Source organism: Saccoglossus kowalevskii, chromosome 12 (genome assembly GCF_978046115.1).
Source record: "Saccoglossus kowalevskii chromosome 12, keSacKowa6.1, whole genome shotgun sequence".
NCBI classification, from domain to species: Eukaryota; Metazoa; Hemichordata; class Enteropneusta; family Harrimaniidae; genus Saccoglossus; species Saccoglossus kowalevskii.
The window spans coordinates 30,281,499-30,305,191 of record NC_140652.1 but is presented as its reverse complement, the minus strand read 5'-3'; the positions used below and the strand labels follow the sequence as shown (position 1 = coordinate 30,305,191).

The window sequence follows — 23,693 nt, the reverse complement described above, 5'->3', positions numbered from 1 at the left end:
GATTTAATTAGAGCTTTGCATATCAAGGTTTGCGGGGAATGTTGTGTGATTTTTTTTTTCATTTACATTTACCTGTATATGCTTTAATGATATACCATGAAAAATGTCATAAATGGCGGAATAAACTTGATTAGGATCTAAACGTGTTAATACGTGTGACGTTCAAAGAGCATACAGTATACAGTGCTACTCTTCCGCCCTGTGAGTTATCCTGATCACATGTAATCAAATTATAAGAAGGGGTACTATAAAGAATAGGGTTTGAGGTGGAGTTTAACCAGGTTTCTGTAATACCCATAAATAAATGTGGGTGGTTTAAAATACTGAGAAAGGAAACGAAATCATGAAAATCCTTTGTGAGGTATCTAATATTTAGATGCAAAAAAGAAGTTTACTGTTTTGAAAAGTCTACCTTTGTTAATCCTACACTTTAGAACAGTTTAACTGTTATAATTGATTGTTGGTAATTCATTGCGAGGTGGAGGGATGGCTTGGTGTATGGACATGGTTGTACTTGTTATGCAATGTGTTCGATGTCATCATTCTTTGAAATACGTATGGCGTTGTCTCTGTTGTTTTTCCTTACAAGTATACTGCCATTCTGTGTCCATATGTACTTCCATTGCTTTGCTTTGCATAGTTGATTCGTTAAAAACAGGGGTTTGTTTGCTGGCGTGAGGTCTTCATTAATGAAAATAGTGTTATTTCCGAGTAATGCCATATATTTGGTAGTTTTGTTTCTTAATTGTTTTCTTGAAGCATATAATTCCTTTCTAATTGTGTGCCTGGTGAATTTGACTATACTTGGTGCTGGTTCTTGATTCTGACGGGTTGATCTGCGTGGAAGTTTGTGTGAAATGTCAATATCCGGAAGTGAAATATACATACCTACTGCGGTCGCTACCGAGAAAACAATTTCATCTGTTTTTTCGTTTTCCGATTCGGGTATATGTATATTGTTGCAGGTCGCTGAGTGAATCCTCTTTTTTGTCAATCTTGTTTTGAGCTATTTGTTCTTTTCCCTCAGTGACGTCATATGGTCTTTTAATTCGTTAAAAACATTACTCACATAACTCACGCAAGCTTGAAGATCATTAATACTGGTTGCCGTCCTGTAAGTCAATTGTGTGCCGATTATACAATCTCGCAAAGGCATTTTCCCTTAGATTGGAACTTGCACTACGTAACATCATTCACACTGACTAGAGTTATTGTATCTCTGGCAGACAAATACCAATCTCGTGCATTATGTCCTCACGTATGCAAACAACAATAACATCACATTGGGCATCGTTTCGTTGGACCAAGAAAAGGCCTTCGACCGTGTACACAATGAGCACCTTCTGAAAACACTACAGGCTTTTGGGTTTGGTGAGTTTTTCATCAAATATATAAAACTAATCTACACACAAACCGAATATCTCATTCATGTTAACAGTTCACTCACCTCACCACTTCCTTTTATGCGTGGCTTTACGCCAGGGTCGCTCGCTGCTACTGAGCCCCTATTACATAAAACTAGAACGAAAAGTGGTATACATGGTCTAAGACTTCCCAATGCAGCTCAAAAACACTCACTACATACGCTGATGACGTCAGTTACTTTCTAAGTGGGAAATGGCGATTTTAACAGACCGCGAGACTAGCTAACTATTTAAAAAATGCCAGCAATTCACATGTTAATTATGCCACATCTTGAGGTCTCTGGGCTGGTAGTTGAAAGACCAGGACGACTGACAACCCCTAAACATCAACTAGAACAATGTAGGCTTGAAAGTACTTGGCTATGATCCAAAATATGAGGAGAGAAACTGGTACGATACTGTGGGAAAAATAAAATCTAAACTTGAATGGTTTTCCAAATATGACTTACAGAGGGCGCACTCTCATAGTCAATCAACTGGTTGCCTTCAAAATCATACATACGCGTGTTTTCCCACCTAAAAATATAAACAACTAAATACAGAAACTCTTTCTGGATTTACTTTTGCAGGGTCGGCATTGGTTCCCGCTGAAATAGTCTACCTACCTTCTCCTGAAGGTGGACAGGGTCTTATTCATCTCCCATCACGCATTGCCTTGTTTCATATACAATACATACATCCAAAGATACCTGAACCTCAGTTTCAATCATCAATGTTTCACCTTAGCAAGTCTTTTTCTCAGTAAAGTAAACAAACTGAAATACAGCAGTTATTCATTACAGATGTCTCCTTTCAAAATACGCCTGAATATTAATGCAGGTTACTGAAAACTTCCTTAACTTCAATAAGAAAATATTTACCAACCACGTATGATGAAGCCCGGGAGAAATAAACTGATACTGCATCCAATCCATACTGAATTTACCCTCACACATTTTCGTGAGGCGGGAGTCACTATAATTGGTGACCTGGTGTCAATCAACACATTACTAGACTGTAATGAACTACAGGGCAAAATACCAATCTATTCATAAAGGCTATAGATGCAAGTTCGTGGGCACATCTTAAGTTCATTATAGAAAAATGCTTTTGTTTTTACCCTAGTTAATATTTGACCTTTGTGTGAGGTATGTATGGTAATTAGATCTGTTCCAAGTTTTTTTTTTCAAACACATTTGTAAGTTTATACTGTGATCAGCAAGTTTCTCAAATAGCTGCATTGGGTTAACTTTGTACAATTATGTGTGTCATTTCATTTCCATTGTGTGAAATGAGTATGTTTTTCCATCTTATTATAATCAGGGCCATCTGGAGTTCATTATTTGAAAATGTCTTCTATTTATACTTTAGTTATCATTTTATCTTTGTTAGAAGTCATTGTATGGTAATTAGATCTGGTGAAGGTTTATATTCAAGCTCGGTTGCCAATAATTGCTTGAGCTTGGTACTGTCATCAGTACACACACATTATTTTAGTTTACATAGTTTTATAAACCATATTCGTGAGGGACTGATAATATTATAAGATAATATTCTACTGTAAGCAGTTGTACTCGGTACTAGTCCTCATTGTTCAGTGAGTTACGAACTAAGTGCAATAGGTACATCCCAGAGTTCAAATATAATAATAATAATATTAATTGCTATAACTTCAGTGCAGTCAATTTTCTATTATTACTGTATAATCAGTTATATCCTATTAAGTCACATACATGTAAGATAATTATACTATAAGTTGGCATATATAGTAGTTGTTAACTGAGCAGTATTTGCTAATATCCAGACCATTAAGTTAACTTTCTACAATTATATAAGTGTGATTTCCAATATTATCATGATTTAGAATGCCTTAAGAAAAAATGATTTAGACTAAAACATAAACAAAATTGTCAATACATGCAGGAAATAAGAGCATGCGAGTCACAGCCTCAACAGTACAGTAAACAACAAAACCTTGAACTAAATAGTGAAAAATCAGGTAATCATGTAGAATTACATGTTGTTACCCATGAAGTTGATAATTTTATGGACCAATTAATGATCAAACTTGACAGACCAACAAATCAAAGTGAAATATCTTCAAAAGAATATTGTGAATACTGATTGGATATATGTTATGAATGGACTCCCTGGTGCTGGTTTACAAAACCTTTGACTTAAATGTTATTAAAATGTCACACAAGTATTAATACACACTCCAGCATTTGCACGCTACATGTTTACCAAATCAAAAACCCATCAATGCAGAAAAAATAAAACACCATCTTGTTTGTTATGTGAATGGGAATCATTTATAATCCAGATGTAATTGGGTAACAAGAGTTTTAATAGTGCGGCATAGTTACAGAAATACATTAAAAGTACAGAATTATTTAATCCTCTTATGGAAAATGATGCTCATGACTTTCTTGTGATTATAATTGATATATTAGAACAATATGACTTTAACAGTAATAATATGCCAGTACATACTTTACAAAGTATATTTATGGGTATCTATAATAACACATACATCAAAACACTGCATATCAGAATGTTAGACTTAAACCATTTGCTGTTTTTGGGAGATTGGCTTATAGGTACTACTATAATTATTATTTACAATTTCCTATCAAATATTCTAGTAATAATGAACCAGTTTCTATTTCAAATTGCTATAATTATTATTTTAGTGAAGAAACAATACATGAATATTTGTGTAGTAATTGCAACGAAGTTCATGACATTGTAAAAATGTGACCGATTAATTATTACGACCATACCTTGTTATACAGTTGAAACGTTTTTCAAATTTAGGGATTAAAATAGAGACACATGTCAGTTGTCTGAGTATGTAAGCAACAGTTACTATGGTAATATTTCATACAAGTTATATGATGTAATAGTTATTGTATCATTTAATAGAAATAAATACTAATTTTTAAGATTCCACCAATTACAGTCAAGTACTTAGTTGGCAAGATGTATTTACTGATGTTAAGATCATGTTCAAAATAAGGCTGATGTTAGTTCATCTCTTCAATATGATATGTTAAGTAAAGAATTACACAGGCAAATTGAGCTTGATGAAATAAAAAAGAGGTATACAAAACAATCAATCATAGTCTAGAAAAAGAAATATCTGGAGAAGAAAAGATATTTAAGGAGATTAAGTATGGAACATTGGAAAAGTAGAAATATGCAATGAGGTCAAATATAGAAGAATGCAGTGAGACTAAAGAGGAAACATATAGAACAATTAGAGAAGGAGAAAAATGCAATGAGATTAAAGAGGAAAAATGTACATCAACTTGAGGAAGAGTGTAACGTGAAAAGGTTAAGTCGAAAAAATGTATAACAATTGGAAAAGGAGAGACATTCAAAGAGATCAAGGATCAAGTAGAAAAAATATAGAACAGTTGGAGAAGGAGAAGAATGCAAAGAAATTTAAAAGTAAAAAAATATACAACAACTTGAGAAGAAGTGTAAAGCTAAGAGATTGAAATGTAAAAATGCAGTTGGAAACGATCGATTTAGTGAACTCATTAATGAATTTCAGAGTATATAATTGCTGCTATCAAACATGGTATAGACATTCGGTTGTTGAATGTAATCATGATATATATATAATAAGAAACTTGCTAAATTATGTGTAACTGATTTTAAATCAGTATGTGATAAACAATGGATATGTAATACTTGTTCTAATTCCATGAAAAGGCGAGTTATCCCATAATATCTATATGCTAATAAAATGAAATTTCCTGACAAAAATCCTAAATTAAGTTTCTACCTACTTGAAGAAAGATTGATTTCTCCAGGAATTCCACTAATGCAAATACGTGAGCTACTACGTGGTGGTCAATTAAGTATCCGTGGTAATATTGTCAACGTAGTTGCTAATGTAAATAGCACAATTGTGAATTTACCACTAACATTAAGTAAATCAGAAACAGTACCCATTAAATTGAAAAGGAAAATATCTTACAGCAGTCATGCTTAGTTTGAAAATATTCGTCCTTATGAAGATTTAGAGTCTTTGCACTATTTAGTGAGCAAGACTGAACTGTTCAAATCACAGGGTATAACTTTTAATAAAAGTGGTGTTTGGGGCAGTTTTGTGAATGATTTCTCTAACAATTAGAATACTGTGGAATCAAACAACGACAATAATAGAAGCAGAACACTACAAAATCAACACCCCACCCCCAAATGTATAGTTTAGAGTAATATTTGCTAGTAAGAATGTTAAATTACGTTATAAAATTTCACTATTTCAAGAATATAACCAATTCCTGGGCTCAACTTAACCAGTCGTATCAACTATTTCCTTGTGGGCAAGGTTTCAAAAGTTTTGCTATGTTTAATTTTATTGTACTTAATTTAATCGTTATTATTAATTCATCAATCTATCCTTCCATTCGATTTTATCAATTCAATATTCATTTCAATCGCTCCCCCCCCTGTGTGTGAGTTTTTATACTGTATACAGTGTTACTATTAGTCCAGCAGATTTAGCCCTGAAACAGGTCTAACCGGGAAGTAAATAGTACATTAACAAGTTCAGTATCAAAAGTTAGAATTTTTTTTTTGTAGATTTGCCAAAAAACGCAAAGAACTGATAACATGGCAATTTTTTTACACGGGTCGAAGTAAGGGGTAGTGTTTTTTGTACATTTTAGATTTTTCTTACATTTATATTTTGTAATTAATATTACTTACAGCCTACACATTATTTCATATAGATATTGCTAGTGTTTTCTATACACTTTTTATTTAGATAAACTGAAGAAACTATCCGCCAGTTATAGAACAGAAATTTGCTGATGTCAGCATTTTTTTCACAATTATTTTAATCCTGTCAAGTAGTCAACTAATCGTTTGTTTTACCAGATACCTATCGGTATAACAAAATATCTTTCCTTTATTTCTAAGCACCAGCATCTACGAAACTAAGCACTGTTTGAACTTTTAATGACTCATTTGTAGTTTCCAGGGTTTTTTAATACCCTGATATTCCCAAAATATAGCTGAATCCTGTTATGGTAAGACTTATATAAACACTTTGCTATTATTACTTTTCTTTTTTCCTTCTGTATTAACTGCTCTGTTTAGAGTAATCATATTTTAATATAGTTAAAACAAGTCATTTGCAAGTCCTTGCATGACTGTCAATCATACTAAATTGCTCAGTTTGTATAGTCAAAGTGACTTTTGATTATTATCACGTTCCTTATATGGCAACCAGACGAACCTTAAGTAGCACAAGATTATGTCACAATTTTTTTGCTCGAACACTTTCAGACTTTCTGAATGCAAACACTGACAACTTTTATTAAGATTTGAAGGCTTTCGTGCGTACTAAACGCGTCTTGTTTATGCTTGTGATAAATTTAGCGCGTCCCTAGATCACAACAATAAAACTTAAGATCTACGAAGATGAGTACAAGCCAGACTTCTCAGCATCAGCAATTTTACATGATTTCCACTATCATGCAAAGAATGAAGGCCGTGAATCCGAAAAAAAAATCGGCTCATTAAAACGGTTGCACAACTTATTAAAAATGATATAAAATCGTCCAGCACAACTAGTCATTTATATAAAAACACTGAAGATGCAATGCACTGAGAAAGCCATTGAGTACCTTCCATCCACCCTGAAAGTTTTACTTTAAGATACGTTTGTTGGAAAAGCACTGATGTTAATGTGGCATCCATAGGGCGGGTCATCATGCAGTCAGTTCGCCCACGAGTTATAGTGACTCCACTACAAATAGGACTTGCTGTTCAAATGCATCGCCAGTTTGGCTCACGATTTCTCATTGATTCTTTCCATAGTCATGGATTTTGTTCATCATATGCAGAGGTACAGAAGTTTGAACGTAGTGCCACCTTGGTTTTACACCCGGACATTTCATACAACATTTAGCTGATAATATTGACCATATAATGTCCGGCTAAACACGTTTCATGGTATGGGCATAATAACAACCACAACACCATACCTAAAGTTCATGTCACATCCGAGAATATAGTTTCTGTTGCAAAAGTCAATATTAAATATTATATGCAGTTATCAAAGGGCATGGCCAAATTAAAGTATGCCCAGTTACCCAGTTTGATAGCAGGTGACAATACATTGAATGTGGTTCTTCTGTGGAAAATCTCTTGGTTGTTACATCCATCTAGACCATCTTGGAATGATTTTATGTAAATGGTACATCAAGGTCCTCATCCTGGGGTTTCATCAATAATGTTCATGCCAATGATCGATATGAAATCAACTGATGAATCATGTATATTCTCAACTATGTGCTCTATCAGTGAACAAGCCAAGAAGTATGTGTTAACACCAGTGCTCACCTTCGACAAGCCTTTGTGGTGGAAATCACTGGAAATCCAACAGAATGAGCCCACAAGTAGCATTGTGAGGAATATTGTTCTCAGACTGGGTGGTCTACATGTGCAAATGAGTTTTCTGGGTTGCATTGGACATTTGATGAGTGGATCTGGACATCAGGAACTATTGGAGACAATTTATGGCGAGATTGCTGTTTGACATATGATGAGTGGCAAGACCATTCCCAGGGCTATTAGGGGGTCACATTCTAGTGGAAGCATCATTATATGCATTGCTTTTGTCAATGACCTATGACCATTACCAAGAAAAGAATCAGACATTCAAGAAGATATCAGTGCTAGTAAATTAACAGATATACCCGAACATGGCGATTCCAGTAATGCAAATCAGTCACAAACAGAAGATACAACAAATGAGTTGAAATAAGCTTGGTCCATCCTAGAGAGACTGTTGCGCATGAGACAGAGGTAGAATCGGTTTGTTCGGAGGAAATACTGACGCTAATACAGTAAAAAATCAACCAATTCAACGAAACACTCGCTTCTCTTAGAACATCCAAGTTATGGTTACAGTACATGGAGTTGATACTCTAGCAGTTCATTAAAGCTGAAAGAACTGGTAACTGGTCTCTTCATCTAAAAGCTTTTTCAAACATGCTTCCATACTTTGCTGCATCTGGCCATAATCTTTATGCAACGCCAGTGTACATATATCTTCAGATTATGTCAAAACTACCAGAGAGTAATGCAGATGTATTTTGTGCATTCCTGAATGGATACCATGTGGTTAGGCGGTCAGACAGGTACTGGGCAGGTATATCGACTGATCTTGCAATTGAACAAGTGTTGGTGAGAAGTGTCAAAACAAGTGGTGGGCTGACAAGGGGTAGAGGTATGTCAGAAATACAACGTACCGTTTGGCTACTCTCAACACCTGTATGTGCAGAAGTCAACCGTGCAATGCAAGAGTTCACTGGTGTTTCTTACATCACAAGTGAGCAACACAAAGAAAGTGCTAAGACCAGGCAAATTAGAGATCATAATGACCTAATGGAGTTGGTACAGTTTCGTCGTACAAGAAATCCATTCACAAACAACTATTTTCTGTGTAGTATAGCTACTAGACGTGTTGATGATGACACAGTAAATGTCGATAGTGCTAGGTATATTGGTGCTGAAATAATAAAGTCTACGATTGGAAAAAGCGTAGGTGATTTTTCATTCACTAAAAAAGAACAGAATAAAACATTTGGTGTGAAAACATCATTAAAGCTTGATGCAGATGAAGTACAAGTTGATCCCTTGTTGTTATTTCCAGGACTTGTTTTCATTGCAAAGGGAATTGTATCAACAAACGAGTTGTCCAGTCTTTTCACATATGAGCTGTGTACTCATCCACCAGCATTGTTTGCATCTGATGGACTGGTGCGGGAAGCAAAGAAGCCAGCATAGCCATTACTAGTGACATGTCCATTGAGGTTAAGTATGTTATTGATAGAGGTACACTTTCACAGAGAATTCCATGACCACAAGGACTAACATATAAGGACATCTGCAAACTACCTTGATTACATTGACCGCAAATATGGTAAAGAGTCAACAGTTGTTTTTGATGGCAATCCAGATAGACCATCAACAAAAGACACAACTCATCTTAGGCGTTCAATAGGGAAAATGTCTACTTGTGTTAACTTTGATTCTGACATGGTTATGAATATGAATAAACAACAGTTCCTTGCAAACACAGCACATAAGCAGCGGTTCATTGATATCCTGGGAACTGAACTTGAAGTGAATGGAATCAAGGTTCGACATGCTGAAGAAGATGCAGATGACCTTATAGTGATTGCAGCTGTAGACTCTGCTAGACAATGCACCAATGGTAGTTGTATGTGATGACACGGACTTGTGATAATGAAACAAACCCAGATCCTGGTAATATACAAAGATCTGAATTAACAAGGAAGTCAAGTTGTTATTAAAGGTACATCAAGGTTTACTCAGATTTGTGTTTGGTTGCACTTGTATACTGTGGGAGTTTGGACCTGGGTCAATGAAAGTTATCAGATTAAGGGAAATCACTTTATGATGAGTTGTACTCACATGGAGTACATATTAATTTAATTGTTTGTAGATGTTCAATATATTATTTTAACATGAGTATTTTATATTTAAATAACGGGGTCTGTGACATTCTTGTCTTGTTTCAATATTATCATTATTTAGAATGCCTCGACTTCAGAAAAAGAGTTTTAGACTAAAAGGCGAACAAGATAAAATACATGCAGGAAATAAGAGCATGTGAGTCACAATCTCAACAGTACAGTAAACAACAAAACCTTGAAGTAAATAGTGAAATATTTCCTCAGTCAGGTAATCCTGTAAAATTAGATGTTGTTACTCATGAAGTTGATAATTTCATGAGCCAATTAATGAACAAATTTGACAGACTAACAAATCAAAGTGAAATGTCTTCAAATGTAATGCAATTATTAAATCAGTTTCACCTGTGTCAAAAGAATATTGTGAGTACTGATTGGATCGATATATGTTGTAAATAGACTCCCTGGTGCTGGTTTACAAACACACTCCAGCATTTGCAAGCTACATTCTTACCAAATCAAAATGCAGGCAGACAAAATAAAACACCATCTTGTTTGTTATATTGAATGGGAATCATTTATAATTTGGGTATTTGGGTAACAACAGTGCAGCATGGTTACTCGTAGAGAAATACATTAAAAGTACAGAATTATTTAATCCTCTTGTGGAAAATGATGCCCATGGTTTCTTGTGATTATTTTTGACATATTAGAACAGTATGACGTAAACAGTAATAATATGCATGTGCATACTTTACAAAGTATATTTATGGGTATCTATAATAACACATATAAATCAAAATACTGTGCATAACAGAATGTTAGACTTGAACCATTTAGACTTGAACCATTTAGCTGTTTTACAACTCCCTATCAGGTATTCTAGTAATAATGAACCAGTTTATATTTCAAATTGCCTTAATGATTATTTTAGTGAAGAAACATTGCATGAATATCAAAGTTCATCAAAGTTCATGACATAACATCACAATATCAACACCCCTCCCTCAAATGTATAGCTTAGAGTAATATTTGGTAGTAAGAAATGTAAATTATGTTATAAAATTTCACTATTTCAAGAATTTTTAAATTAAAAACTCAAGAACAACTTTTTGTCCTGATTTACCTTTGTTGATGCGCCCCCTTATGCACTATAAAGAAAATATCAGAGCAGAGAAAACGTCAGAATACGGAGAAATACCTTCATATAAAAAGCTGGCAGTACCAACGAGAAGGCCTCCTAATACACCCTGAATTCAAAACGAGAGATCCTCACCAAACCAGACGGGAAGTTATCAAGAATGAATTGTTCAGTTTTATGTTATTATGATTTTAAATAAATTCAAGGGTCATATTCCCATTATCATCGATATAATCTTGGTTATACTATATGTCTTGTATACTCTGTTGATGTCAGTTTCTGGTGTGTGCTAATTGTTAAAAACAACTTTAATTTTGTTCAACTATATGCTGTATCATACACTAATAAATCACAAATCTTGTTAATTGTATCTGAATATCAACCACTGGTTATTTTCAGTCATCTTGTGATGTCTAGTTGTTCAGCTCCAACGTGTAATATCCACGGTTGTTGGAACTCGCTTAAAAGCCATGTGACAACTTCCATTTAAATTCACACCTACCAAATGACAACACACCTACAAAGTGACGACCCTCACTGTTTTTGCTATAATATATATTAAGTAAGGTATGCTACACGTTATATTAAATCAAATTGTTAGGTCACATTATGTTTGATGTTATTTCAACTTCTTTATTTAGACTAAACTATATTACAAGTTCATCCCATATAGTCATCAGAACACAAGTTAATCCAATAGAGTCCTGGAGTAGAACGTGGGTTCAAATTTACATGGGTTCAAATTTACATATTTCAAATTTGGAATGTTAGAGGGATCCTTCTGAGGTATATGCACCATTTATATGAAAATGAATTATGTCGATTACATTTCAATTAACTTGTATTTTATCAATATTTTTATCATATTTCAGAAAATGATCATATATACCTTTGATACAAAGAGTATTATTAGTGTGGAAGCAAAAAAAATACAATAACAATTTCAGGAAAGTCACAAGAGCAAAATTATGAGAAGCAAATAAAAGTGCTCAGCTACATGTATGTGGTTCCACATCGGAGATGAAATCATCCACCCGAAATATAATTATAGCCACTTTTATAAAGAATATGAATGGGAAGGTTTTTGCTACAGGCTATAAATGCATTGTATAGTTTTGAAACAAATCTCAATGCAACCAATGTATTTCTCACATGGTCAGTTGATGTTGCTAATGTGGGGGTAAGAATGTAAATATATTGAAATAAATTTCTGATTACGCACCAAGATAGTTTACGTATATAATTTAAACTTATGTCTTTGCTTTTGGAAGTTTCAAAACACGCAAAATTCAGATAAGTTTTGTAATTGCAATTGAAAAAAACGTGAATGATAATGTTAGTGAATAACGTTAATTCCAGTTGTTTACACATATACAACACTACAAACTACTTTATAATTTAGAGAAAGGCAGAATTGATAGATTGTTAGTCCTGTCTTAAAAATTCTGGCAGGAAAACTTGTGCGATTTCCTATCACTGCATGAAAAGAAAAGAACGACTTCAGGTGTTGATACATTTCACCTCTCACAAAAATAACGGGAATCTGCAGTGGAGACTTATTTACAATACCTACCTTACTGGTGTAATATGGTAAAAATCTGGTCCGCCAGAAATCGATAGCTGCCTTGTGTTTATTTCAAAATATTGAAATTCCTAGTCCTATCTAAAAATGGCTAAGGACTCCATGCCAGGAACACTTTTCTGTCGCTAAATGGGATAGGTTAAAAGCCCAGGTATACTATACATACGCTTCTAAACAATAGGGATTATTTGCTTGAAAGTCATGCTACAGTAAACAGCTCCAGCCAAGCTCCGGTAAAGACGTATTTTCTCAAACTTACAGATCGATTATGTCGTGCCGAAGTGGATGTATGTGACTGTGGATAACACAACAGTTAGCATTTATGACAATAATTAGTGTACGAGTTGAGATTTTGTCAGATAATTGTCAAAAACAAAAACCGGGAAAAGAGACGCGCTACTAAGCTTGAATAATTAACTGCTGTCAATCACGTCACGTGACGTTAAGCCGCTGAAACAGATTGCGTCAGCTTTTCTCATTATCACATAGCGGATTCAACGAAGAAAATAAAAATTTTGTTCGCAAATTTAAAAAGTTGCCACAGAGAGTACGAGCCAGAAATACCCCTGGTCGTGTTTTAATGAAATGAATACTGTGTTTAGTATTGTTTACTGTTACTGTGGTAATAAAGAGTGTATCCCGCAAATAGCGCAACATATGATGGTAAATGTAACAGGAATGAGACTCGAACCAGACGATCTTTAAAGTTGCCGATGACAGACCAATAATGTTACATGTGACTCGGTACGAATTAATTTACTGGATTCTTCGTGGCTCTTTTACAGTTCTTTAAGAAAAATGTCAAAATCGTGCTGTAAATGTGTACCCATGCGCCGTACACATTTATTTTAGATAATACAAGTTCCGACTTTCCTTGTCTAACCGGCCTCGTTCATATGAGGAAATGTAAATTAGTCGGCATATACAGCAGTTTTATTTTGCGTTACAAGTGGTGTGGTCATCAGGTTTTGCACGCAGTGATGCATCGTCTTAAATTTATTATCCTACTATTGCCACGTATTAGTAGCATCATTTATGCGAGTGACAGTATAAACGCTGAGCATTGACTATTTTGTTATTGTTGACCGTAGCGAGCTTGACAGCATCATAAGCATGCGTGCATGGTGGCCATCTTCGTGGTGTCGAAGTTAAACGATATAAGGGTGGCAAATAGATATGATACGTCAATTCTGCATATCAGATGAACGCCATTGTCCGCATCCTTTATTCTATGTTTTTGTTATATTGCCTAAAACCCTGCAAATGGAAGTGTGCATGGAATCGTGGGAGAAACCGGTGTGCATTGCCTTGTGATAACTGTCATACAAGTGATTGACAGGTCATACTTGTTTTCAACTCTGGACGGATATATTTGAAATCTACCAGGTATGCTTGTGATTTATATAACAAAGGGCGTTTACAACTTTGGAAGGGGAATTGAAATCTACCAGATGTGCTGTTATTTGAATAAGAAAGGAGATTTATGATTTACTGAGTTGCCTACCTGACACAGCTGCTAGCAAGATTACATTCTGATTGGCTCATATGGAAACCCAGGTGGTGTCACTGAATCATGGCTATAAATTTGACAGACTGGGGACATTTTAGGTCCATCATTTCAACTTAGTATTCCTGTGTGTAGCTACTGCGATATCGTGAATCAGGTAATACAGGATTCAACCATCATTCTGTGAGACTTGTATAAACTATATTTATTCATTGTATTTTTCTGTGCTTTATTTTTTGTAATTATTTTGAGAAGTACTAAAGCCAGGAACTTTAACTCGATATTTTGGTGTATGTATTTCATTTCCAGTGCTATTGTCTTGTCTACCCCATACTAGCAGTGAAAGAACCCCCTGTCCAGTGTAAGTTATGTGGGTGCCCTCTCGTTAGCGATAAGCAAGCCTTACACTGTGACAACCATTGTTGAAATAAATGTAATTTAAAGAAATGGTCACATCACTTTGTAACACGTTTATATTAGCTTGTCATTACGGAATGCCTATCCAGCTCACGTCTGTTCTCTGTGGAAGCAAGTCTGACTAACCCGTTATATCTTTTGATGCTTATGGGTATTAGTGCTATCAGCTTGTGAATAAACTACGAATTTATGTAAACTTGGGCTAGACAGGTGATTAACGGGACTCATCAGCATAGCCACACCTCCAATAAACACGGGGCAAGTGTTGTTGTTTTTTTTTCTTAAAATCTGGGTTGTGGGAAATCGAGAGCTGCCTTTTTTATAAACAGGAAAAGGACCTTGCCTTAGGAGAGTCCTGGATAATAATTCATTATGGTAAAATATATGTTATAAAAATAAGATAAAGATGATAAATATGGCCTTTTTTAAATATGTGCTGAATTTTTAAAACACTCAAAGCAGCGATCCACATTTCCTGTATTAAAACCATGATCAAAGACTTTACTGGAACTGATGTTCTGCTGGACGGAAAACGGAAGGGAAGAAGACAAATACAAATACCATATTTTACGTCGTTCACTGCATGTGTTCAACAACCAGTCGTATCCCAACAACGTCCTGCCGCCCATTGGCGAACATGAACTTCGCGTTTTCGACATTTTTGAAATGTTGTTAATTGCCATTCAATTTTACATATTGTTTACAGCGCACATGTAACTATGAACTTAATAACTTTGTGGTGTAACATATTTGAAATTTATTCGTTTGTACATGTTTGTACATAAATGGAAATGTTTTGTATAAATAATATGTATGTGTCTGTGTGTGTGTGTGTGTGTGTCCGTATATGCGTCCTCCATGGACTTTGCACAGGTGAGAATGAAATCATAAACATGTGCACTTAATAATAATCATAACTGCGTAAGAGATTTGACAGATGAGTTGGTTTGGTCGATTGTTTGCTGGTTATGTATTTTCATATAACATAAGACAGACGCTGCTGCATGTGTAATTATGCATACGTGAAGAGTGAATTTAAATCCCTGTGTGGTCACCCTATATTAAACCCTTACATCATGTGCATTCTTGCGAAAACATAATAGGCCTCTAGGGCTGGCAGCATATTGGCAAAACATATCCCTATTGCGTACGCAATGTAAATTTAGTGCACCTTAGAGCTGACATATTGAAGAAAAAAACACCTTCTTATTGCATACATATATTGAGAACATCCTACCCTATATATTGCGATCATTTTCTGCTGTTTTTTTTGCACTCAAGTGGAGTGTGATCAACTCAAACAAGCTCCTTTTGGTGTCATTCGTTGTTTTATGGGACTGTCAATTCGGGCCTAGGGTGGTGTTTGGGAGTGGTTGTTGCAAGAGGGGCCTACAGTGGGCGCAACAACTCTTTGAGTTTATTCCTTGGGGCCTATTGCAGACATTGGCATTTTAAAGGAGGCTTATTTAACTCACGCACCGGCCCGCTTTAGAAGGTGAAAAACACCGTTCTTTTCCGCTAAATCTGGATCGCACATGGGGTAGTAACGGCATATAGAATGGCCCCCCTGGGATTTGAAAAGCTTCACAACGCTCGTAACTGAGTATGTAGTGTCTTGTTTTTAGGAGAATGCGGTATTACACCAACGAGATCTAAAAGAATAGTCGGCGGACAAGACGCAGAAAAAGCGAAGTGGCCCTGGATAGCTCTGCTATACAACACGGAAGATAACTGGAGGTCATGTTGGGGAACTCTGATATCAACAAATTGGGTTGTGACATCTGCACAATGTTTTGATTACAGCAACGAAAGTCTTTACAAGGTTTACCTCGGAAAACCTTCTATATTTGTAAATGAAAGTGGGATTAATGTGGAAAAATTGGTTGTGCATCCTGATTATAAACGGAGTATAAACGCAGACATAGCCCTTATTCGATTGACAGAACATGTTGTTTTCACAGAAAAGATCATGCCAGGTATAGTAAATACGCAGTAAAATGTAATCATGTCACCTGTATACATCTATGCAATATTTGTCGACAACTGTATATATTTGGTAACGATTCCAGAAACTCAATAACTAATAAACTCAATGGTTTGTTAGTATCGAAATATAAAGGAGCAAATACAAAAGATAATCGTATGATATTATAGTTTATTTTATCCTGGTTGAATGCATTGCCATGAGACCAATATCAAATAGAGCGCGATGTAACATCAGTCACACTTTAGGTAAAACGTATACGGCGATATTACTTTATTAATTATTCAAACGTGTCAGCCTTAGTTTTTTAATTGTTTTAAATCGTGTTCATTCAAATATGAATATTTTAACTAAAACTTGTTCTCTTCAAACAATATCATCAAATCATTAAAAATTATCACTGAAATTAATATAAGAACGGATAGTTGAATCTATAGAAACTTAACAAATACCATTGCTCATTTATTAATTTGTCATTCAATATTCATCCATTCTTGTCAAACTTACTACTCACCTCTCTAATCGGATATGGCATTATACCCCTGAATAATTTCTATATTTATAATACCAAGAAATTTTATGTTACATATGTTTTATAATTGTAGCGTGTCTGCCCTCAGTTGAAAAAGCTGAACAGTTGCTTGAACCAGGCACAAATGGTACTATGTTAGAATGGAGACGTACTGGGTATATGGAATATGTACTACAAGAGGTAAGATTGGTACTACTTTAACAAATAAAATCGTAAAGCAAAATTAACTTGATACTCAATGTTAGGGCCATATTTATTGAATCTGGATTATCTTGATTGTTCCACCAACACAGTTATCTAAGAACTTAGTGAATGATAATTAATATTGAATTATTAGTTAACCATAACTTTATAACCATCTCAACCAAGATGATTATTATGCGCTTTCTATGCATGTGAACATTCCTCACAATGTTCACCATCCAACCAACTCCACACACATTGTTTTGTAAAACAGAAACAAATCATGGATTCGACAAATTGATGTTGCTATGCCTCATATCTGATGTTGATAATTTTTTGACGAATGAACATTGTCACTTTATATTATATTACATCTGTTTTGTTACAAATAAAAGATCGATGCTATCAATGACAGAAATATACGCCATATTATATTATACTAGTATATTGATGGTGTTAATTCATCGATTTGATTGGTCCTAACAGAAGATTTGCAAATGCAATTAAAGGTATACTGGCTGATAATACACGACTAAACCAAGTGGCCCTGGAACATGAAATGACTAAAGATTTAATAAGGAAATACATAAAACCGGTTGTATATGATTTTCAGGGAAATATAGTGGTTGAATTTTGAAAAAAAAATATTGAATTATAAACATCTGAAAAATACCATAATATCACTTGTTGTTAATGGCGTTGTTGTGTGCGTCGGTCGTTGGGTGATTGTTGCTCGCCACACAAAACCTAAACCACCGTCCCCAACACCGTGAGGGTCGGTGCCTAAACGAACGACAGCACGGTGTTTCTCCGTGTTGTGACTTTGAAATGAATTGAATTGCGAACCTCCAACAATGAAAACATGATCTTTAAGTTTAACTGAGGGATCGAAAAAAAAATGCAAAAATCTACACAGTCACAGAAACAAATGTATGCCCCAAACAACAATCGGTGTAGCTGACAGAATTCTAGCTGACAGAAATGCAGTAAAATTGCACTCGGGTAATTGCCATCTGTTTGAAAGACCAGGCAAATCCTATTCTGGCAAAATTGCGCACGGAATTCGGTCTGAGTACAGAATACTAGGCAACAATGCAATGTTGTCAACTAGAGCGCCCCAACGATCCTCTCCTATATGATTATTATTACCTGCACTAGATTGAAGTAGCGTTCAGTGAGGTATGAAATTAAATACGGTGAAACTGGTGAACGCTACCTCCAGCAAACGCCGGAGAAGCTAACGAACCCTATTTTAAAATAAGCATAACTCTCCTATATTTTAGTCAATTTAATAAAAAAAAATAGACAAACTTTTCGTCCATATACAGTGGCCCCTCGCTAAGTCGCGGGTGTCGGGATCCAAGCAAAAACCGCGACTTATCGAGGGCCGCGACTTACCGAGGGACGTCGTGAAAGAGGGAGATCCTGCATTGAAAAACATATAAAAAGCACATATAAACCCTCGGTTTAGTTAATTGATGTATCATCACATGTGTCAGGCAGTATTCGAATAAAATCATGATTATGTTTGCTGTAAACATTGCGTTGTTTATTTTGTTTGTGTCCGATATTATGTGGGTCGCTTGCTGTTGCTTGCGAATTCGACGGTAACAGCTTCCAAAATAAACCAGTTTCATCGCAATGTATATATGTATATTGAACATATAAATGAGTTTTGTTCTAAGTCGTCAGTATTAGCTTAAAGCGGGGGAGTTGTCACCTGCGCATACGTCAGATGGCCATAGCGTGTCATTGTTTACAACAAGCGTCCACCCATGAGCCTTTGCGTTTCTAGCGTGTGTTGTTATCGTCGCTTGGGACTCAATTCCCTCCCGCTTTAAACTAGTTTTCGCAAACGAGTTTTGTTTTCGACATTTTATGCTGTACACTATTCACAAATGGATGAATTATTAATATGCAAGACATACCACCAGAGTCATTCATAGTATTGCCGTTTTCTTTGAATGAAATAAATAGAAAACAATTATTTATTTGGATGTTCAAACATATATACAGTAGTAACTTTAATTTAATAAATACAATTCTCTAATTGACCTATAACATACCTAAAATACATATTTAAATATACATATTTTTTATATCAAAATATCAAGCAATTTATGACATTATAAACAATTTTCACCAATTTTAATATAAATTAGTCACGACCAGGGAAAAGTCATTCAATGTCTTGTTTCCTTTGTTTTGTTTTGTTTTTAAATAAATTATTATAAATGTTAACTGACATGTACAGTAATTGTCAGACGTCGTTGTGTTGGTCTTGGCAACCATAAAAGATGAACATGGCGAACTTCTTTCTCCTATGTCGACAATAATTTGAGCGACAGTCCCTCTGGCCTAATGTTTTTTTTCAATAAAATCATTTAAGCAATGCGTTTGCGTTTGACCTGGGCGCGACTTGCACTAATTACCGCCGACGACTCTTCGTTGGATACAAAATATATCCCTTCTACATTGGCGTAGCTGGTAGCCACGATCAGCTGTGTACTGCACAATCAGAGTCACATTACGCCACGATCAGCTGTGCACTGCACAATCAGAGTCACTTGTAATGTGGTCGATAAATTCGGCTGAAGTGTCGACATCTAGTGCCACGGAACTCTCCGAGATCCCTATGTTCATTTCGATTTGTTTGTGAAAGTCGAGTTTGAAGTTTGGCCTGTCTTCTAGTTATTTGTCAGGTTCTGGATATGTTCATAAACTAGGTGAATTCCATCGATCGTCTATTTGAGATAAAAAGATTCAACATGTTTTAACATTCGAAACATTGAACTATAACGATCAATGCAATAGAGAAATAATTAAAAATGATATAATGAGTCGAGGATTCATAAATCACAGTTACTGAATGATAGCCGTGTGCAAGTGAATTGACACCCTGTTCAAGTGGGTGGACGGACGTTTCGGCTCCGTACGTTTCGGGCAAGAGTTTCGACCAGGGCGGACGTTTCGGCTAAAGTAGAGTTCATAGTAGACTATGTATTAAATATGTCTATGAACAACTGTATGTCGACATCACTTAATAGACTGTGTATTAAATATTTCTATGAACAACTGTATGCCGACATCACGTAATAGCCTGTGTATTAAATATTTCTATGAACAACTGTATGCCGACATCACGTAATAGACTGTGTATTGAATATTTCTATGAACAACTGTATGCCGACATCACGTAATAGACTATGTATTAAATATTTCTATGAACAACTGTATGCCGACATCACGTAATAGACTATTGTGACGTTGAATGCGGGGGGGGGCTTTATGGGGCTACACCGTATTCAGGATCGGGGAGCTTGTTTTTAATACCGGTCTAATAGTCTTTGTCTTTGGTAGCGTGCTTATCTAATAAGTCTCCTCCCTCTCAGCTCGTCCGCTGTCACGGGGTGGGGATCGTTTGGTGAATGTATATCACCACAACTGAGACTGTGCAGAGAAAGAAATATACCAGTAACGATTATAACAAATCAACACAACACAATATATACGGTTTCCTGTACTTTAATAAACAAATAACAGGGGTGCTGGTCACTGGAACCAGCAAGGAGCGGGATACACTGTAAAATAAAATAAATTAGAGACTTGATCGATGCTGCAGGGAACACTCCACTCTCCATTTGACAGCAATGTGCAATGTTGCGTTCCTTCGTATCTGGCACACTGGCGAAGCAGCTGCACTACAATTTAAACTCGTGCTCTGTGTCCAGGGAGTATCGGCAACTGCACTGCTATCTGCTGCTACTGGTAGCACTGGTACAACGGGAGTAGTTCAGGCAGTGAGCTTCAGTGGTTCCTGTTGATCAGCAGGGATTACTGCACAGCACGTCTGCATATGTACCCCTGTATAGGGTACAGCTCACTGGAGTCAGGAATCAGTATCACAAGATGTTACATGATCAAGTCAGGTCACCTTCCTGACTAAAGATTTTCCCTTATGTCTCAACTTAAATACCCGAGCTAATTTATGGCCATGCAAATAATAAAATGTATATAACGAAATGATTGGTTATCTCGAAATAGCCGACAAATCAGTGTACAGAGGATGCCATTTTTGGTAGTGGAATAAACCACTCTTAATCCAAGCTCTACCAATTTAAAGTAGGAGACTCGGGTCAATGATGTCATATCTATTTTCATTGCCAACAACACTGGGTTCAGCACATTCCAAGGTATTTCACAATCCCCATGTCACTGTCTGAGCCATACCATTATGCCACAGGGAGAGACAGGATGTATGTATCTCAATTTCTGCTGACAACACAATCCAGTGACTGTATAAGCAGTCTTAAAAATAAACATGCGCAATGGGTTGTTGCAAATTATACAAACATGTGCGCTTTTCATTCACACAGCCAGGGCTCTGTACTTTTAACTTACAATTTATGTCACATTATTCCCCCCTGAGTTCAACACACCGGGGTTGATTTCATAGCATTTTTTCACAGACATAAATTATCTTGGAGAATTGAAATTGGTTATACTTTGGGGTGATAATTAGTATCTGAAGTCTATCCTCTCAATTGAAATAGTACACAAAATCAAGGACACAAGTCACAGCTCAAGTTGACTTTTGACTGCCATTTTGTTTGTCAATTTAACCTCTCTCCCCAAACTCAGCCCAGCAGTAGGAATGTGGTTTGAGATCTTTCTGGCCACAAATAAAATAAAAACTAGTTTTCATGAATACGTCAAAAATAATTAAATATGGAGTAGTTTATTCTTCACGCACAAGTGCGGGTTTTCTACTTTTAAATTTCTAGTTACACTAAATCCAAATGGAAATATATATATGCCACCCAAGTAAAGGTAAATACATTTTTCATGACAGTGCAAATTTCCCATACAGGGTTATTCACTCACAGTTTATAGTTCAGTTCTATTTCATGTCTTCCTCATCTGATTCCACAAAAATGCACTTTGACTGGTTCATAATTTTCACTTTCATCCGATCTCTCCTAATGTCTTCATCACAACCGTCGCATACTCTCGACCTTTCTTTATTCCGAGTTGCTTCCAGCTTCCCCAATTAACTCTCACGGCGGGCGCCAACCGTGACATCTCTTTCCATTTTGGTCTGATTCCTTCGCCCTCTTTACTGGACCTATTTCCGCATCAGCCGTCTGGGCTTCCTTTATCTGATCACTGCTCACCTTAGGTTGAATTCTGACAGCCCATACCTGGGTCTCTATTTCCGTTTCCACCATCCTGGTGTCCACTATTCCTTTTCTCATATTCACCTTTTCTGTGTCCCTCATGCAAGTGGGAGTATCCTCCAATGAACTGCTATACTCTCCGGCCCTGGAAATCACAGCGCTATGTTCCCCCTGCCAACCACATTTCCCGCATGGTCTCCTTATAACCCGTCAGTTTTCCCGTGGATTTTCCCTGGCCTATAACCTTATACTCGGATTCCCCAAGAACTTCGATCCACCTGGCGAGTTTTCCTCCTGGACACTTAAAACTCAACAACCACCTCAGAGCTGCATGATCAGTCCTGATGGTGAATTTCCTACCGTACAAGTACTGCCTGTAGTATCTCACGAAATTCACCAATACCAGTAATTCTTTCCTTGTGACGCAATAATTCCTTTCCGCTTTACTCAGCGACCTGCTGCCATACCTTATCACCTTTTCCTTTTCATCCTGGACCTGTGATAAGACAGCACCAATACCTGTTTCACTTGCGTCTGTATCCAGCACATATTCTCCTGTTTCCTGTGGATACGCTAGTACCGGGGCGGACATCAGACACTCCTTTAATACCTGTAAAGCAATCTCACATTCTGTATCCCAATTAAACACTTCATTTTTCTCCGGTAATCTATGCAAAGGTACTGCTATTTTGGTAAATCCTTGTACATACCGGCAGTAGTAGGACGCCATTCCCAAGAAACTTCTTACATTCTTCACACTTTTTGGCGTTGGCCACTCCTTTATGGTTCTCTCGCTTTGTCTGGATCCGTCGCTACACCATCTTTTGACACTACATGTATATGACCTGAATACATTACACTGGTTCTGCACAGGTCACATATCTTTGGCTTGAGTTTTAGTCCGGCTGCCCGCAATCTGCCTAACACTATTTCCAGACGCTCCAACTCCTCATCAATATCTCTGCCGTATACAATAATATCGTCTAAATATAACAGGACTATTTCCCACTGCAATCCAACCATTATTCGCTCCATAAGCCGCTCAAACGTAGAGGGCGCATTGCAAAGGCCGAAGGGCATCACTTTCCAACTATACAGACCACTACGGGTCACAAAAGCAGCTTTCTGTTGTGCCTCTTCATCTAACTGGACTTGCCAATAACCGCTAGCCAAATCTAAGGTAGAAAACCAGCAAGCGCCTGACAGACTGTCCAGAGAATCATCTATTCTGGGAATTGGATACGCATCTTTAATTGTTACATCATTCAGCTTCCTGTAGTCAACACAAAACCTTGTCCCACCATC

At 36.3% G+C, this 23,693-nt stretch overlaps 2 protein-coding genes across 2 annotated transcripts; both read left to right on the top strand.

Annotated features, from left to right (window-relative positions):
- The first annotated feature begins 8,417 nt into the window (after positions 1 to 8,417).
- On the top strand, positions 8,418 to 9,215 carry LOC146735720 (uncharacterized). The gene has a single exon (XM_085506028.1). The coding sequence runs from the start codon at positions 8,418 to 8,420 to the stop codon at positions 9,213 to 9,215; it is 798 nt and encodes a 265-aa protein (XP_085362154.1).
- Positions 9,216 to 9,437: 222 nt separating this feature from the next.
- LOC146735719 (chymotrypsin-like elastase family member 2A) lies at positions 9,438 to 17,848 on the top strand. The gene is made up of 4 exons (XM_085506027.1): positions 9,438 to 9,645; positions 16,138 to 16,488; positions 17,102 to 17,208; positions 17,825 to 17,848. Exons 1-4 carry the CDS (start codon positions 9,438 to 9,440, stop codon positions 17,846 to 17,848), a joined length of 690 nt encoding a protein of 229 aa, XP_085362153.1.
- The last annotated feature ends 5,845 nt before the right edge of the window (positions 17,849 to 23,693 follow it).

Bases quoted from the DNA above. Each gene is read 5' to 3' on its own strand.
- LOC146735720 (XM_085506028.1), top strand. From the start codon at position 8,418: ATGCTTCCATACTTTGCTGCATCTGGCCATAATCTTTATGCAACGCCA.
- LOC146735719 (XM_085506027.1), top strand. From the start codon at position 9,438: ATGTCTACTTGTGTTAACTTTGATTCTGACATGGTTATGAATATGAAT. The intron at 9,646-16,137 runs GTAGTTGTATGT...TCTTGTTTTTAG, and splicing joins TGCTAGACAATGCACCAATG to GAGAATGCGGTATTACACCA. The intron at 16,489-17,101 runs GTATAGTAAATA...TTATAATTGTAG, and splicing joins CACAGAAAAGATCATGCCAG to CGTGTCTGCCCTCAGTTGAA.